Raw genomic sequence first — 16,759 nt, 5'->3', positions numbered from 1 at the left:
ACCTCAAGCATAAATTGCAACCTCAGGCATAAATGGGTTAACAGAGCTCAGGTAAGTTAAGGTTTTCAAGTAGAAAAAGCAACTAAGCCATGAAAAAAATGTGAATGAATTTTCTTTCCTTTCTTTGGTTGCTGAAGTTCTATTAATAGGTGTGCTGTGGATTTAAAGACCAATCCAAGACTCAATCCAGGAATACCACATACTAGAGGGCCTCATTTTTCTGTATTTCACTGGATTTTGTTTGAGTGCCTGCTGTGTGCTTGGAGGCCCATCTTTGTTTGCCCCAGGTTAGATGACCTTCCCAGCCTACTTTTGCAGGTTTTTAATTTTCCATAATTTCCTCTATGTCTTTTTATTTACCTATCAAATGAACTACAAAATGGTTTCTCAAAAATATATAGCCTTTCCTACCACTGGGCCTTTCATCATGCCACTGCTTTTATCCAAATTCTAGAAGATATTTCCCTTCTGCCTCCAATCTTCACCTATTAAAAATGAACCAGTTCTTCAAAGCCATCTCCTCCTTAAAGCTTCCTTAGTTACCCTATCAGGAAGTGATTTTACTTTTAATTCATAGCACTTGGTTTGTACTAACTGCCTTGCATAGCAATTCAATATTTGTGTCTATATATTCTGTCTCCTATTAGACTGACTCTATATTCTGAGTCTTCTGTGTTGTTTAGCTTTGGATATATAGGCAGTCAGTGAATATTTGAGTGAGTAGGTGTTCCCAGCCTTTTAATTTTCCATCTTTCAAATAGACTTTACCAGGGGCTTTTCAACTGTTACCCTCAAACTGGCTCTCTAGTTCCTTCTTAGGCTGAGCCAACCAAACCTGCACTCAGTTTCTCTCTGCAAAGCGAGGGCTTTTCTTGTCTAGCCGACATGGTGCTGTGGGATAGATTATGGAGGCAGTAAGAGATCGTCAGTGACACATTAAAAACACAGTTATTTAATTCAAATTGAAGTGTTACATATTTTCCTGAATTTCCCTTTTTAGTTTCTAATCAGGCTTGGTGCCAGGAGGTTTACTTTTTAGGAAAACTGGAGGTGATTGCCTCTCACTACTTTTTTCTGTTTCTCTCCTTTGTCTCACTTTATTCCTTAGTATATTCTCTCTCTTGCCCTCTCCTGCTTTTCATATTCTCTTCTACTCCCAACCTCTTCTTTCCATGGATACTTTGTTTCTTAATATTTGCCCTTTATTTCTTTAGTGTAGAAATGTTGTTAGCCTTTAGTAAAGTTGTAGAGTATCTCTGTTTAGCCTAGCAAAATAAACAAAAAGCAGACTATTATTTAGGAGTAATAGGTCACATGCAGGGAGAAAGTAAAACCTGTGGATTTGGGTTGTGGGCTTCTAACTCTGGCTGAGCTGCCCTCTCTGGCCTCAAAAGTGATAGGATTGTCTGTCGCAGTTGCCTCCTTGGAGACTGAATCTTGTTTCTCTGGGTTATGTGCTAATACTTTTCCTGCCAGAGTTTAGTAGACCTCTGGTTTTGTCTCCTTTGTTGCCTCTGCCCCTTCATCTGTATGCATGAATAGTCCAGCACTGACTTCTACAGACTTGCTCTTTCTGTGGGTTCAGAAAGAATTAAGTCTGAGTGGCATATGGTTTTGTCTCTGGGTCCTATTTTTCTTGTCTTCAGAACAACAGATGCATCAAGGGCTAAAAACAGTGCTTCCAAAGTCTCTTTTTCCTAATATATCATCAGAATGCTTTGTAAGCAGAATGCTTTGCATCCCTCTTGTTTGCTTTTGTTTTCAAGCTTTGCTACTCCTGCCCTGGTCAGTGGACTACTTGCTCCAAATGTCAAGTATTACTAATACTTGTTCCTGACCATTTGAACATTAGCTTCTTTCTCATGTTGATATTTTTCCTCCTGGAGTTCTAATCCCTCTCCTCTCCTTTTTTATGTTCACATGTAACCATAAACTCAAATAGGAAAAGCTCATAAGATCATCTTACCCCTGTCTCCCATCTGTACCCACAAATGTTATTGAGAGTCCAATGCTCAGATTTTCTTCCTTACCTATAAAACCCACATGTTTGTGCTCTCTTTTAGTGGAATTCTTATCTACCAACTTGTCTAACAGAAGCCAAGGGGGGTCATTTCCCTATTATCTTCAATATGGCCCCATGTTTTACAATTCTGTCTGGAATTTTCTTTTTCTAGTTCATTAACTCTTTTCTGTTTCCACTGTATAGATGCAGGTCCTTATCTCCTGCCTGAGCAATTGTAAAAGCCTAATCTTACGGTCTTCAGGAGGTTTCCACTGCCCACATTGCTACAAGATTATCTTTTTTTTTTTTTTGAGACGGAGCCTTGCTCTGTCGCCCAGGCTGGAGTGCAATGGCATGATCTTAGCTCACTGCAACTTCCACCCTCTGGGTTCAAGCGATTCTTCTGCCTAAGCCTCCCTAGTAGCTAGGATTACAGGCATCTGCCATCATGCCCGGCTAATTTTTGTATTTTTATAGAGATGGGGTTCCACCATGTTGGCCAGGCTGGTCTTGAACTCCTGACCTCAGGTGATCCACCTGCCTTGGACTCCCAAAGTGCTGGGATTACAGGTGGGAGCCACCGCGCCTGGCCCCAAGATAATCTTTTAAAATTACTAACATGAGTTCATTTTGTGCTAAAAGTATCTCCATTTTGGGATGGTGAACATTCCTTTTCCTCATTGTAAGCCAAATAGGAACTTGTCAAGAAAGGACACGTGGAACCCTGTTAATCATACACATAAGGGTATGGTGTCAGATACGACTTCCTCTCTGTAAAACAGGCTTCAAAGCACTCTTAGGTTGAGCTCCCTTTCCAAGCACAGCGATGATTTGTAAGTGTGGTCTTTTTAGTTAACTTTAACAAAAAAACTGTAGCCAGTCAGGTGCTGGTCTGAAGGACAAATAATTCTATGAAATTGTAGTCACTGCTGTTGGATAAACTTGGCTGCATTGTCAGCAAGATCCCATTGGCAGTGCATAAGTTTTTTCTTCTCTCAGCCCATCCTCTGGATGGGAATTCTGAGCCTAGGGTGTAGGTGCTTGACAGGAATTGTTAGGAAAAGCCAACACTGCAGCAGCACAGTAAGAGTGCTGCTGTTCTCAGCTGCATCTAGAGCCTTTGACTTGATTTCCAGGCCTTGGCTTTGACCTTCCTGATTTCCAGGACCAGCTTCTGATGTTAGACCTACTTATTTGGTTCAATCCATATGTTTAAAAGTCTGAAAACACCAAGACAACGTTAAACAAAAGTTTTGGGGTTTTTTTCCCCAAGATATGAAAAAGCTAATTTTTTTAAACCTCTGCTCCTTTCCCCTTTCTTTAATAACAGGGGACCAGACTGTATTTGTGACATTTAAAAGCAGTTTTTAATTATGGTTATGATAGTTGGAGAAGCAGAATTCCAAAGAATTCTACAGTGGAAAAATGCAACCTAGAGCTCCTCTAAGAATAAGCACTAAAATTAAACTAAGTATATATCTCATATGATAAGGAAGAGAGACTTGTGGGTATTAATTGAGACAGTTCTGCTCATGGCTCTGAGGTCGTCACTGGGCTCATGTGAAGCTCAGCTTGCTTTTGTTCTCAAGGTCCAGACTTGTTACTACTAAGTTAGAAGCAGAAATAATTCTGAAGAACTAAATAAAGCTGGGGTGCTTTGATTGAATGTGCTTATTCCATAGCTTTTGAAGACCCTGATAGTGCCGTCGATGACCGAGATAGTGACTATCGCAGTGAGACCAGCAACAGCTTCCCACCTCCTTACCATACAGCTTCCCAGCCCAACGCTTCTGTGCACCAGTTCCCTGTGCCGGTGCGATCGCCACAGCAGCTGCTACTTCAAGGCAGTTCCCGGGACTCTTGTAATGACTCTATGCAAAGTTATGACCTTGATTATCCAGAGCGGCGGGCTATCAGGTGGGTATTGGGCACAAAGTACTTTCTCTTCCTAATATCCAGGTCTCATGATGCAATTGGCAAGAAGAATTTGGATGCTTTAACCTGAAGAGGTAGCGTAAGTGTAGCAGTATCACGGGCCAAACTACAGTCATTTTGTGTAGATTATTAGTCTTTTTTTTCTTCCACATGTTTATACATTGCCATAAGGAATTTTATGTTTATATATTGCCATAAGGAATACTTCTCTTCATGATCAGTGATTCTCAACTGATCAGGGCGGTCCCACTTGGGGTGTATCTGCCCCACTTCCTGACTCAGTGAGTTTGTTATACCCTTCACCAAGATTAAAAATAGAAAAAATCACAGATTGGATAGTCCTTCTTGCCTAAATATTTCCCTGGGAACTTTAGAAGAAAACCAATATGATTTCTTATAGCAGATTCAGTATTTTTACTGGAACTTTGTTTTAATTTATTTTATTTCTTAAATATATAAAACAATTATGTGGTTAAAAAATGTCAATACAGCATAAAGAGTTTCCCACCCACACTTACCTTCCTCCACCCCATCTTCTTCCTGTTTCATAATTCCCTTCCTACTGTTGTTTCTTATGTATCCTTCCATAGACTGTTGTCATATATTTATGAGTATAAAAGCAAATACATACATATGTGCTCTCCCCTGCCCTAAGATTTAAAAAAATTTCAGACTTAAAGAAAATTTGGAGACATAATTCAATGAAAACCTATATTCATGTTGCCTAGATTTACCAGTTGTGTTAACATTTTACCACATTTACTTTATCTCATTCTCCCTAATATGTATTCATATACACATACATTTTCTCTGAACCACTTAAAAATAAGTTGCAGATATTGTGTTACTTCATCAGAAAGTATTTCAGCATGTTACTCCTAAGAAAAAGAACTTTATCTTATATAACCTCAATATCATGATCACACTCAAGAAGTTTAATGATGCAATGTTATTACCTAATGTTTAGACCATATTTAAATTTCCCCAGTTATCTCCATAATGTTCTGTATGTATATTTGTTCCTTTCTGGTCCAGGATCCAATCCAGAACCGTGATGCATTGCATTTGGTTTTCATGTTTCCTTAGCCTCCTTTAATTTAGCAAAAATTTCATTACCTTGTTTTTTTGGTGTTTTAAGAAGCTTTTTTTTTTTTTTTTTTTTTTTTTTGAGACAGAGTTTCACTCTGTCTCCCAGGCTGGAGTGCAGTGGCGTGATCTCGGCTCGCTACAACCTCAGCATCCCCGGTTCAAGTGATTCTCGTGCCTCAGCCTCCCGAGTAGCTGAGACTACAGGTGCATGCCACCATGCCCGGCTAATTTTTGTATTTTTGGTAGAGACGGGGTTTCACCATGTTGGTCAAGCTGGTCTCCATCTCCTGGCCTCAAATGATACGCCTTCCTCTGCTTCCCAAATGGAATTACAGGCGTGAGCCACCATGCCTGGCCTAAGACACATTTTTTTTTGAAGAGTGCAGGCCAGTTGTTTTGAGAATGCCTCTTTGTTTGGTTTTGTCTGATTGTTTCTTCATGTTTAGAATCAGGTTAAACGTTTTCGGCAAAAATGCTGGATGTTTCCTTCACATGCATTCAGGAAGCACATACCTTGTCTTATTATTGGTGATGTTTAGTTTGATCTCATGGTTAAAAAATTTGGTATATGCCGTATTTCTCCAGTGTAAAGTTTCCTCTTCTCCTTTGTAATTAATAATATCTGGAGTGATACCTGAGACTGTATCAATACTCTGTTTCCCCAATAGTCTTTTACTCAATGATATTAGCATCCATTGATCCTTGCCTGAATCAATTATTTTATTGATTGGAGGTTAGTTTTCAAGAAATCATTCCAATTTAGCTTATCCTTTTAGTTTCTAAAATTCACTAGACTGGCTAGGTGCAGTGACTGATGCCTATAATCCCAGCACTTTGGGAGGCCAAGGCGGGAGGATCACTGGAGTCCAAGAGCTTGAGACCAGCCTGAGAAATATAGTGAAACCTCATCTCTACAAAAAATAAACAAAATTAGCTGGATGTGGTGGCGCATGCCTATGGTCCTAGCTACTTGGGAGGCTGAGTTGGGAGAGATTGCTTGAGTCTGGGAGGTCGAAGCTATAGTATGCCAAGATTGCACCACTGCACTCCAGCCTGGATGACAGAGCAAGACTGTCTCAGTCAATCAATACAAAATTCACCAGACCATAGGATGATGTCCTTTTCTTGCCCACCTCACCAAACTGCTACATGGTGAGTTTAGACACAGGGTCTTGTGTTGTTGCTCAGGCTGGTCTTGAATTCCTGGGTTCAAGTGATCCTCCTGCCTCGGCCTTCAAAAATGCTTGGATTACAGGTGAGAGCCACTGCACCTGGCCTTCTGGAAGATTTTTAGTGACTAAGTGTCTGCTTTGATCTTGCTTCTGTTTCCTAAATGAATGCTTTTGGATGTTATATCTATAAAGAACACACTGAACTAATAAGCTCCTAGCCTTTAGGTTCTTTCTCCATCCCTACCTTGGTACACAGAAGAAGGCAGTCTTTAATCTAAGTGAAAGAAAGGTCAGGCTATCTTCAGTATTCATTGTTTTAAGGTGGGCATGTAGCTTCTGCTGCTATAATCAGTATAGGGAAAGATATTCTTTTCACTGTGATCCTCAATGCATATAGCCTTTAGATTTCACAAACAACAAATTATAATGCCTTAGGCTGGGCATGGTGGCTCATGCCTGTAATTGCAGTAGTTTGGGAGGCTGAGGGTGGGTGGATCACCTGAGGTCAGGAGTTCAAGACCAGCCTGGCCAACATGGTGAAAACCCACCTCTACTAAAAATACAAAAATTAGCTGGGCCTAGTCGTGGGTGCCTGTAGACCCAGCTACTCGGGAGGCTGAGGCAGGAGAATTGCTTGAACCCAGGAGGCGGACGTTGCAATGAGCTGAGAATGTGCCATTGCACTCCAGCCTGGGCAACAAGAGCAAAACTCCGTCTCAAAAAAAAATTATAAGGCCTTAAATAATTTGTTCTTTTTTGTAGTATAACAAAGTTTGACTTCTGCTGACAGTAAAAAATGGTTTTATATATATATTTTTCTTATTAAAAGAAATATATTTGACTATATTCTTGGCTACACATCCTCAAATATAACTTTCAGAAAGTTAACAGCTTGGCTTCTTTTTAGACTAAAAATTTATCAGCAAATTTCGTTTTCTTGAAATCCCTTGATATATTTTGCTGGTATACTTTAATATTGCAAATACATTCTAGATATTGGTACAACATGTTTCACTTTTTTCATTTGTTTCTTAGAAAAATAAAAGAATTCTAAAAAGCTCACCAATGAAAAATGATTGCAAGTTGAAGCATTTAAAAATTGATATTATAGCTGTTCTTTTTCTGATATGGAATAAACTATTTGACTACATTGATATAATATTTAAGAACATGTGGATTTCCTTTTCATATTTTTTTTAGTCTGAATGCTTTTTATCACATTGGCAATTTTATTGTTCTAGTCTTCTCATTGAACATGTATTAAATCTTATAACTTCTTTCTTCCTTTTCCCTGTCTCTTCCTTTTTCTTTGCTTTATTGTTCCTCCAATTTTATCCCTTCACATCAGACAAGGCTCACAGGATAAAGATGAAAAAATTAGGATTATTTCAGCCTTCTCTGATGTTGACTATGAAGAGCAAGAAGATATACATAAGGAGATAGAGGGGAAAATATCACACGAGTTTCTAGAAAATAATAACATAAACTTGAAGGAAGCAGAGATAAAAGAAATTAGAACCCTTTCAAAAGCTGATAAATACTACAGCCAACAAAAACAACCAAAGTATAAGAACAGGAAAAAGATACCACCTCAGAGCCAACAAACAGAATTCTCTACTGAGTTTAAGGTTGAAACTTCTGTTTTCTCCAGGTATGCTCAGAAATATGATACACTAGATAGAAGAAGAAAAAAGAAACCCTTATACAATCATTTTGAAGACAGTGAAAGAAGGCAATATGGTGAGAGATCTGAAACTAAGACTAACTACAAAAGTACATATTCTAATACTGAAAATTGTACCCTTTGCCATACTGAAAAGAAACAAAATATGGGGTACCCAGTTTTGTACCCCTACAAAAATGGATTTGTGGTTAAGAGTGGCATGCAGCGCATTAAGTTGGAAAGTCATGATTATGATCTGTCCAGTTGTTTAAGGCACTGTGAAAAGTCATCTGGCTCAAACCAGCATGTCACTAATTTTACCTCATTAGATATTCTTGAAGATTCTACTAGTAGTACTTCTGATGAACTTCTGGGTTCCCCCATTTCTGATAAGCAGGAAAATTTACAGTCACCAACATGGCATTCATCCAATGTCCACCATATTAGAGATTTTCCTGAAGAATATTATGTAGCAAATTCAGCATTGCCATTACAAAGGATGAATTGTGATGCAAAAACACTTGGAGATCTGTCTGAGTGCTCTATAGAAGAGATAACCCCTTCCTCTATTGAGGAGCCCAAGGAGGACAGTATTGATACAATGGATGAGCTTCAGTGTTTGGTAGAAACGGTGTCAGAATATTTAGCAGAGAAGGAAGAGGAGATTAATAGATTTGGTTCACTTTCAAAAACTAAAAAATCACATAAACAAAATAGTACTCTTGATGCAGAACAGAGAACGCCTGGGGATCAAATACCACCTTTAACTATTGTCAAGAATGACAAAAAAACTAAAAAATCACATAAACAAAATAGTACTCTTGATGCGGAACAGAGAACGCCTGGGGATCAAATACCACCTTTAACTATTGTCAAGAATGACAAGGACACAGCCATCTCTTTCCCTGAGTTGACTGGAGTACAATGTGCTGTTGGTTCTTTGTTTAGTTCACTCACAGAAAAAGTGGGTTCAGGCACAAAGCATCTAACAAACTCTGTGGAAAAGTTGGTTTCCTTAGTTCCAGAAAAAACAGAAACTCTTAATCAAATAGAGGCAATTAATTCGGGATCTAAACCCAGAGCCATGGCAATATTGGGGAAGGATCTTTCCATGCAATCTCCATTATCCTCTCAAAAAGATGATAATGTGAATATAGACAGACATAGAAAAACCTCTGAAAATGAGCACATGGGTAATAAAACTGGGAGTTTATACTTTCAGAATACAACAGAAAGTATTGCAAAGGACTTGGCTCCACAGAGTCAGAGTTCAGTTATAAAGTCGGTTTTCAGCAGGTTAAATCCATTGAAGATCTTTTCAGACAAGGAGGAAACAAAAAAAGATGATGACCAGAGTAAGCCACCAAGAAAAGAAAGCTTTGTTGAGTGTGGTTTGGAGTTAAATAAAAGGGAAGGCACTCTTGACAATTACAGTAGTAGCATCACTGCTTTAAATGGGAGTGATGAAGAAACTACGGGCTGGTTCCAGATGCCCACAAGTGAGAATTTGTTGTCCTCCGAAGTAACCAGTGAACCTTCAAACTTAGTTAGTTCTGCAAGTAAAAATGATGATATTGAGAGTCTATTGGAAGGAAAACTCTGTATAGATCTGTCTCTTTTACCAGATCAACAAAAAATATGTGCCAAAGATACTCCAGGACATCCTTGTATAGCTGGCAGTAGAACTGCAAATAAAGAGGTATTTTCAAAGCCATTAGAGGAGGACAAAGTTACAGGTAATGATGATTTCCTTGAGCCACTCAGAAAATCATTTAGCCAGTTTTTGCTCACTTCCCCTGAGACTTGTTCAAAGGAAAGTTTGTCAGAACCTGTGAAAATTTGCCAGGTGGAGGAAGATGGATTAGAAAGGGGCTCTAAGAAAGATGGTCGTTCCTTTTCCTTTAGTGGAAAACTAAATCTTCCATTTTTTAGAGGTCTTGGTCATTCTGAAAAGCAACAGGAGTTAAAAGAGAAAGGAAGCATTTTTCCTTTGTTTAAATTTTCTTTCACTGACAGCAAGGTTACTGTTAATGACCAGAGTTTACGTGGCTCAGCAGTAACCACTGATGAGGAGAGCAAAAAAAATTGCCATGAAGATACCAAACATAGTTCAATAAAATCTAGTTCTGTTCCAAATATTCATAGTGATCTAGGAAAATTTGACAGTACAGAGGAATTTAAAAAGAATGACCAAATAAATTGTCCTGAAGATGCCAAACTTAATTCAATAAAATCTAGTTCAGTTCCAAATATTCATGATGATCTAGAGAAGTTTGACAGTATAAAGGAATTTAATAAGAATGACCAAGTAAATTGTCCTGAAGATGCCAAACTTAGTTCAATAAAATCTAGTTCAGCTCCAAATATTCATGATAATCTAGGGAAATTTGACAGTACAGAGGAATTTAATCAGAATGACCAAATAAATAGTCCTGAAGATGCCAAATTTAATATAATAAAGTCTGATTCAGTTACAAATATTAATAATGATCTGGGGAAATTTGGGAGTATAGAGGAATTAAATCCAAGTGACCACACAGCAGGACAGAATTTTGAAAGGGATGGCTTAGCCATCCCTGGAGTTGTGCCCAAAGAACATATAACTTCAAATCCTTTAGGAGAAGATAAGAATCTTATACAAGCAGCATCTTCAGTAGCATCAGACTCTTCATTAGAGTGTATTTCTACCACTTCCAAATCCACTTTGGTTAATGAAATTAATGAAGATGAGGTTATAGATAAGACTTCCAAGAAAAATACCCAAGGAAGCTTCCTTTCTGGCCTGTTTAATAGGTTTTCTTCTGCTGAAAATTTGTCTAGTCAAGAATTAAATTTGAAAAATGATGACTCCCATCACAAGAATAATACCCCAGGTTTAATCTCTGGAATATTTAACCTGCTATCAAATAGCGGTATGATTGATCATAAACCAGAGGAAGCAAAGTTCATGTCTTTAGGCAACATGAAGAGTTTGAATGGAGATAACCATTTATCCTTGGATGAGGTCCCTGCTACTTCATGTGTGACTTCTGAGAACCCGAAGAACCATGTTGAAAAACATGAAACTTCTAGCTTCATAGAAGCCTCCTTATTACCTAAAGAAAACATACCATTATCTGATGCTGGGGATGATAATCATCATTGTTCCCCTACAGAGAAAAACCAGGAAAGTGAAAAGCATCACCCCTCCTCTGAGAACATTGTACTTCACTGTGCTCCAAGCGCTCAGCTAGGTTTTTTGGAGAAATCTATGGCTAAGAGGCAAATGCCAAACCATGTTCTTGAGGCAAAACTACATGAAAATTCAAACAAGTTAAATTCACCTGTACTAAATACCAACATTCTCAATAAATCAAACAACTATCAGGCTTTTGAAGAGATGAACAGTCCTTTCTGTTTTGAATGGGACTCTGACATAAAAGATTTGTCTAAAAATTCCAGAAAACTTCAGCCAGTTTATTATATGTTAAATCAAAATAGATTTCTATCAGCCGATGCTTGCTTGTGGCTTGACTCAGAAAACTCAGTGATAAATTTTTGCCAAAAAGATCAAAATGCAAACATCTTGGAGTGGAGAACAAATCCAAACAGTGTCATTTGGTGTGACTTACCATATGAATCATTCAATCAGTTAGCATTTAATGAAGATTACTTATTAAGAGGTGATGTGTGGGCAGCTAACTCATTATATGGAAACTCTGGTCCTCTTCCAATTAATGAGGCTAATAATTCACTAGAAGAATTACCCATTGACTTAAGTTCTTCATCAGATCATGACAAGACTACATGCCCCATAGTTGATCAAGAATCATTAAGAATGGATGAAAACTTTGTTTTTTCAAGTTTTGGTTATGAGTACCAGGAATGGTTGTCATGTCTTGAACATGGAGTGTGGTGGCCATCAGAGGATGGGGATTATGGATATTATATGTTTCATGATGGTCAATATATCTATTCTCTTCTCACTGATTCTACTGGGCAGTATGCATATTTATTTATACCTGATTCTTATCAAGAGTATTTGGATTGTGATTTACAGACAAATGGTCTATCAAGTATTATGTTGGATGACAGCATTATTTCTGCCTGTAGTTTTAAAGTACTTGATAAGGAAGATGAAATATTGTGGTATGTTGAAGAGGAACCAATTGATGACCCTCTTGATTTATCTTTAGCTTTGCCAAGAAGTGAGGAACCATTGTATCTAAATTTAGAAACCTTTTCACAAGTACTTAAAGACTCAAGTTGTGACCCAAGCGATCAGCCACTAGATTTTTCAGGCTATAATCGTCAAAAGTTTAAAGGAGACTTTAGATCTTTCAAAGAAAGGCCATGTGGTTCTGAAGACGCTGAATGTACATTAGATCTCAGAAATCAGCCCCAAACTATTAGTAATCATGTCTTAAGCAGAGATCAAATTATAGAGAGAGATAAAAACCAGCCTCTAGCTGAAGATTCATCAGTTCACCTTTCCAGTTTCCATTGGCTTCAGTCTTCTGTTGAAGAAGTTACCACTTTGGTTCATCCTGAAAATATGACTAAAGGCTCACAACAAGCAGAAGAGACATCATTAGTGAACAAAGTGGCTTCAGTATTTTCTGTTTTGGGTGCCTCAGTTGGAAGTACTTTGAAGTTTGATAAGAGTGAATCCTTAGAGGCTTTGGCCATGCAGAAAGTGAATCAGCAGTCAGATTTAGCAGAGCTCACAAATGATGGCTTTCAGTCATTAATCATGAGTAAGCAATTAGAGGGTAACTCCCCAAATGTGGAAAAAAGTCTTCTTAAGGATTCAGAAAGACAGATAGTATCCAATGTTCAGCATCCAGAATTGATCAAAAATATAAGGCAAGAATTCTCTTTAAATAAAAACATCCATGTGAAAAAGCAAAGTTTGTTAAAATCTGGTTTCCAGGTAAGCCAAACAACTCCTCAGGCTAAATCAGGTGTAAAAGATGATGAAATCATTACAACAGACTCTATTTCAGTTTCTCCTGCACCTCAGCATAGTGGGGATGAGCGTGAGAATTGTGAGCTTCCCCAGGGCCAGTCATCCAAAGAGTCTGATAAAAGATTATTTAAAAGTTCATTGAAACTCTTCAGTCGAGAAGAATCGTCAGTTAGTATGACAGCAAATGAAAAACAGTCATCTGGATTTTTGAATCTTTTTAAGACTCAGGTGAATAAAGAAGGATCACCAAACTTAGAAAAGATTGGTGATACAAATGTCAAGATACCACCTCAAGAAAAGAAAGAATCTTCTGGTGTTTCAAATTTTTGGGGTACCCTTGGGGATTTCTTTAAAGCCAATGTATCTCCTATACAGACAACTGAAAATACGTCTGTTTCTTCAATGACTATTAAGGATGAGGTCAGGTCAAGTCCTACTCCTATGGAGCTAGCTAGCCAGGGTGCTGGGAACTTTCCTGCTGCACCAATTTCCTCTAAAGGGAAGGCTAGAGTTAGAAGACTGAACAAACAGACTACTATCGATGACAGTAGGTTAGAGGAATCAACTAGAGGGACCCAGGGTAATGATTTGACTGAAAAAGAGGTACGATTCAGAGACCATCTAATCCAGCAGTCACCTAATTCATCTTTTTCAACAAGTAGTCTCAAAGAGTCTTCCAGGGAGTCTTCAGTAGAAACTAGTGGTGTGACTACAGTGACAGAAGTTTCAAAAAGTAATGAAATATCCTTTGATACCCTGAGCAAGAGAAATTCAAATGAACAAGATCATTTTTCTGACAAAGACTGGAGTTTCTCCATGGCTACGACATCTTCATCTCAACCAGAGTTATCAACCAAAAAGAGTATATTTTCTTTTCTCACTGGATCTGAAAAATCTGAGAACAGAGCCTCTGCTACTCTACCAAGAGCCAAATCTCAAGCAGAAGGGCTATTCACACTTCCTTCGTTTTTTTCCACTGCTAGCTCAAGCATTAAGAAGGATGCCTCTCATAGTAGTTCTACTTTTAGTTTCTTCAGCTTGTCCTTTTTGGATCAAAAAAAGGAGACCTCTGGGGAAAAACAAAGCATTTCAACTGTTGTTCCAGTGACCTCCCAGCCCTGTAAGAAGACAAATGTTTTTGTAGAGAGTGGTAGCACAATGACCAGAGAAAGTTCCAGTGGTCATAGAGATAGCATAGCCCAAGAAGTAGTTCATGAACAGCAAATGGCACCTTGTATTTCCATTAACAACACCATTGAGGTTACCTCCCTTGCAGATGAGCTCAGTGTAGACAAGAACTGTCAGGAAAAACTGAGTTCCAATATTGTACCAGGGACATCAGTGGATTTCCAGATGAATGAATTGCAAAAAGTCATTATTCCTCCTTCACCAGAATTTCAGGCACAGGCTGAAACATTCCTCACTGGCCCAGAGAACCTTGGGATAGCTCCCCATGAAGAAGAGGCTTTCAACCACAAAGCCTTCCCCAGTGACTCACTGTCCAACTCTTTTTCACATGCTAAACAGTTAATTGAAAAATTCAATGATTTAGACACTTGTACTAACTGCCACCAAAATGAGAAATTTACTACTGACCCAGTGAACTTGCCATTAGAAAAGGCCCCCGATGAGGTCTTACCACAGATCCTAGAGCCAGCCTCTTCCTCTCCAGAGCCAGGGTGTGCAGGGAACCTTCAGAACCAAGATGCAGATAAAGAGGAAGACAAATTTGCATTAGGCTCTTCAGTAGACATGCTTTCAGGGTTTGTGACCAAAGTGAAATCTTTCTCTGGGAGCTTAATTGAACCTCCCAAAACACTCTCTGGACTTTTCTCCTCTCCTAAATTTCCAAAGAAAAACTCCTTTTTCTCTCTTGCTTCTGATGTATCATCTCAGCCCCTCAAAGGTGAATTATTTGGAATTTTCAAAAGTCCCAAGCCAGAGCCATACAAACAAGAATCATCTCTCCCAGCTACTTCATGGCTTCAAAATGGTTGTTCCAGAGATGCTGTAGGATCAGTACCTCCAGAAAGGAGAGAAGCTGCCTTTACAGCACTAAGTTCAGAATCTACTCTCAGTGACTGTAGAATGACTGTGATTAGTGCAAAGCCAGAATCAGATATCTTGACAGATGATCCTAAACTAACAACCAAAATGGAAGACAATAATACTCCTGAAAATATTCTGGAACCTCAACGTTCTGAAACAATTAATACAACTTCTTTCTCGGGTGATGATACTGGGCAAGGAGTATTGTCTCTGAGTGATGAAGGAGACATGGGGATATTGCAAGCTACAGACACGGAGGCATCGTTAGAAGCAGAGAACTTTGCGCTGCCAGCACAGTTGCATCCAGATCCTACCTGCATTGCCGAAGAGCTTCCTCCTCCAATTCAGCCACCTCTTCCTCTTGAGCCAGAGCCAGCTATTCAAACTGCCTCCACAAACCAAGACTTACTGGAGCTGCATCCAGCCAGTTCACTAGAAACTGATACTACGCTGTTCAATGATGCAAGTGTGAGCCAGAGCACCACACTGGAAACCGAAGGTCACTTTTCTCATCCTCTGCTGGAGGACCCTGTGCTTCCTGCCAAAGAAAGTTGTGAGATAATTCATGCCCAGAAAGATCCACCTGTAGTACCCCAGGAAACAGAGCAGTCAAGACCACGTTTTGAGATCCCAAATGTGACCACTTGGCCAAAGCTTCGTTTGCCATCCTCTGCTACTAACCATGGGAAACCACTGAGCTCTTTCTTTTCCTCACCTCTCCCCTCTGGCAATAGAGCAGCAGAGACTGGTTTAATGTCCAGTTTTAAGAAGTTGTCAACTCTATTTGAGGGAAGTAGTGAGGGGAAAGGGAGTGTATTAGCAAGTGATTCAAAACTAGTATTTGGAAAGGTAGATCTTTCATTTCCGTGGCCAAAAGAGAACAAAGGGGTCCCTGAACAAATGCCTACAGAATCCTCCCCTCCAGTTTTAGTTACTAGCAGTGATCAGGACCTTAACTCCAGTGAGGCTAACAAAGCTTTGAAGTCTTCTCAAATATCTGGGGCCAGTGCTCAGCCAGGTAAAGTCTACACTCAGCCCTCTGGGACCTCTGAGCAGCTGGTGGCCAGTCCAGAGGTCTGTGCTCAGGGGCTTTCAGGGTCTGGAGAAGGGGGAAACCAGCAGGAAATCTCAGCATCTGGAGAACACTGGGATACCAAAGCCAACCTGTCTAGCCCCGCCTGTCCTTCAGGGAAACATGAGGAAGAAGCCTCCACTGTCTCTGAGATATTTCACCAGCTAGAAAAACAAGAAGAGGAGGCAGTACCTGCCAGTACTGACTCTGATTTGAATGTACAGCAGCCAGTCACTCTGAATGACATCAAGGAGCCCATGACCAACAAAAGGCCTGTTGTTAACTCAAGCATCATAAATGGCTTTAAGGAATTGACCATTTATGATGCAAGTGACTTAGTGGTAGATTAATCATAGCTTGCTTTTTATCCTTCTTGTGTCTTTCCTAGTACCCGAGCTTCATGTTAATTAGGGGTTAAATAACAAGAACTCAGTGTGTGGGTATTTTCATCCTCCCCTTCTCTCTCTGCCAAATGTAATTCATTTACTGGAACAAGGAGCTTCCTGCTTAAAGCAAAAGCTGGGCCCCCGATATTTACTCACTCTGGTTTGCTCTGCCTTGTATAATGTGAAATGGAGAAAGGAGGGCAGGAAGAGGTAGTAAGTAGTTGGTGGTATATATTAACTACAACTACATGATAGGCTAGGATGCTTCCTTGGGCCTTAGGCACTTATATCTTTTAGGAGATGGGGATAGATCTATTTTGCTTTGTTTTTTCAAGTCTTCTAAGATGCTTTCTCCAGTGGCAGTGAGTGTATTAAGCAAAATACAAAGTGCAAAGGATGCCTTGGGATAGTCTGTATTCCCATATCCTATTCCATACAGATTT

The 16,759-nt window shown here is 39.3% G+C and overlaps 1 protein-coding gene across 5 annotated transcripts in view; it reads left to right on the top strand.

Moving 5' to 3' along the window:
* UNC13B (unc-13 homolog B) overlaps window positions 1-16,759 on the top strand; it is a 246,905-nt gene that overhangs the window by 135,273 nt on the left and 94,873 nt on the right. For 4 of the 5 annotated variants that reach the window (XM_008955225.4, XM_055092057.2, XM_003829825.6 and 1 more), the window contains exon 8: window positions 3,685-3,919. In XM_008955225.4, the coding sequence (XP_008953473.2) occupies window positions 3,685-3,919 (235 nt within the window). Of the gene's footprint in view, window positions 1-3,684; window positions 3,920-7,546; window positions 16,202-16,759 lie in introns of all 5 variants that reach the window. The other variant, XM_055092058.2, reaches the window with a different exon arrangement.

The sequence above is a fragment of the Pan paniscus genome, chromosome 11 (assembly GCF_029289425.2).
Source record: "Pan paniscus chromosome 11, NHGRI_mPanPan1-v2.0_pri, whole genome shotgun sequence".
NCBI lineage: Eukaryota > Metazoa > Chordata > Mammalia > Primates > Hominidae > Pan > Pan paniscus.
The sequence above is the reverse complement of the archived record's forward strand: the minus strand, read 5'-3'. Positions and strand labels throughout refer to the sequence as shown.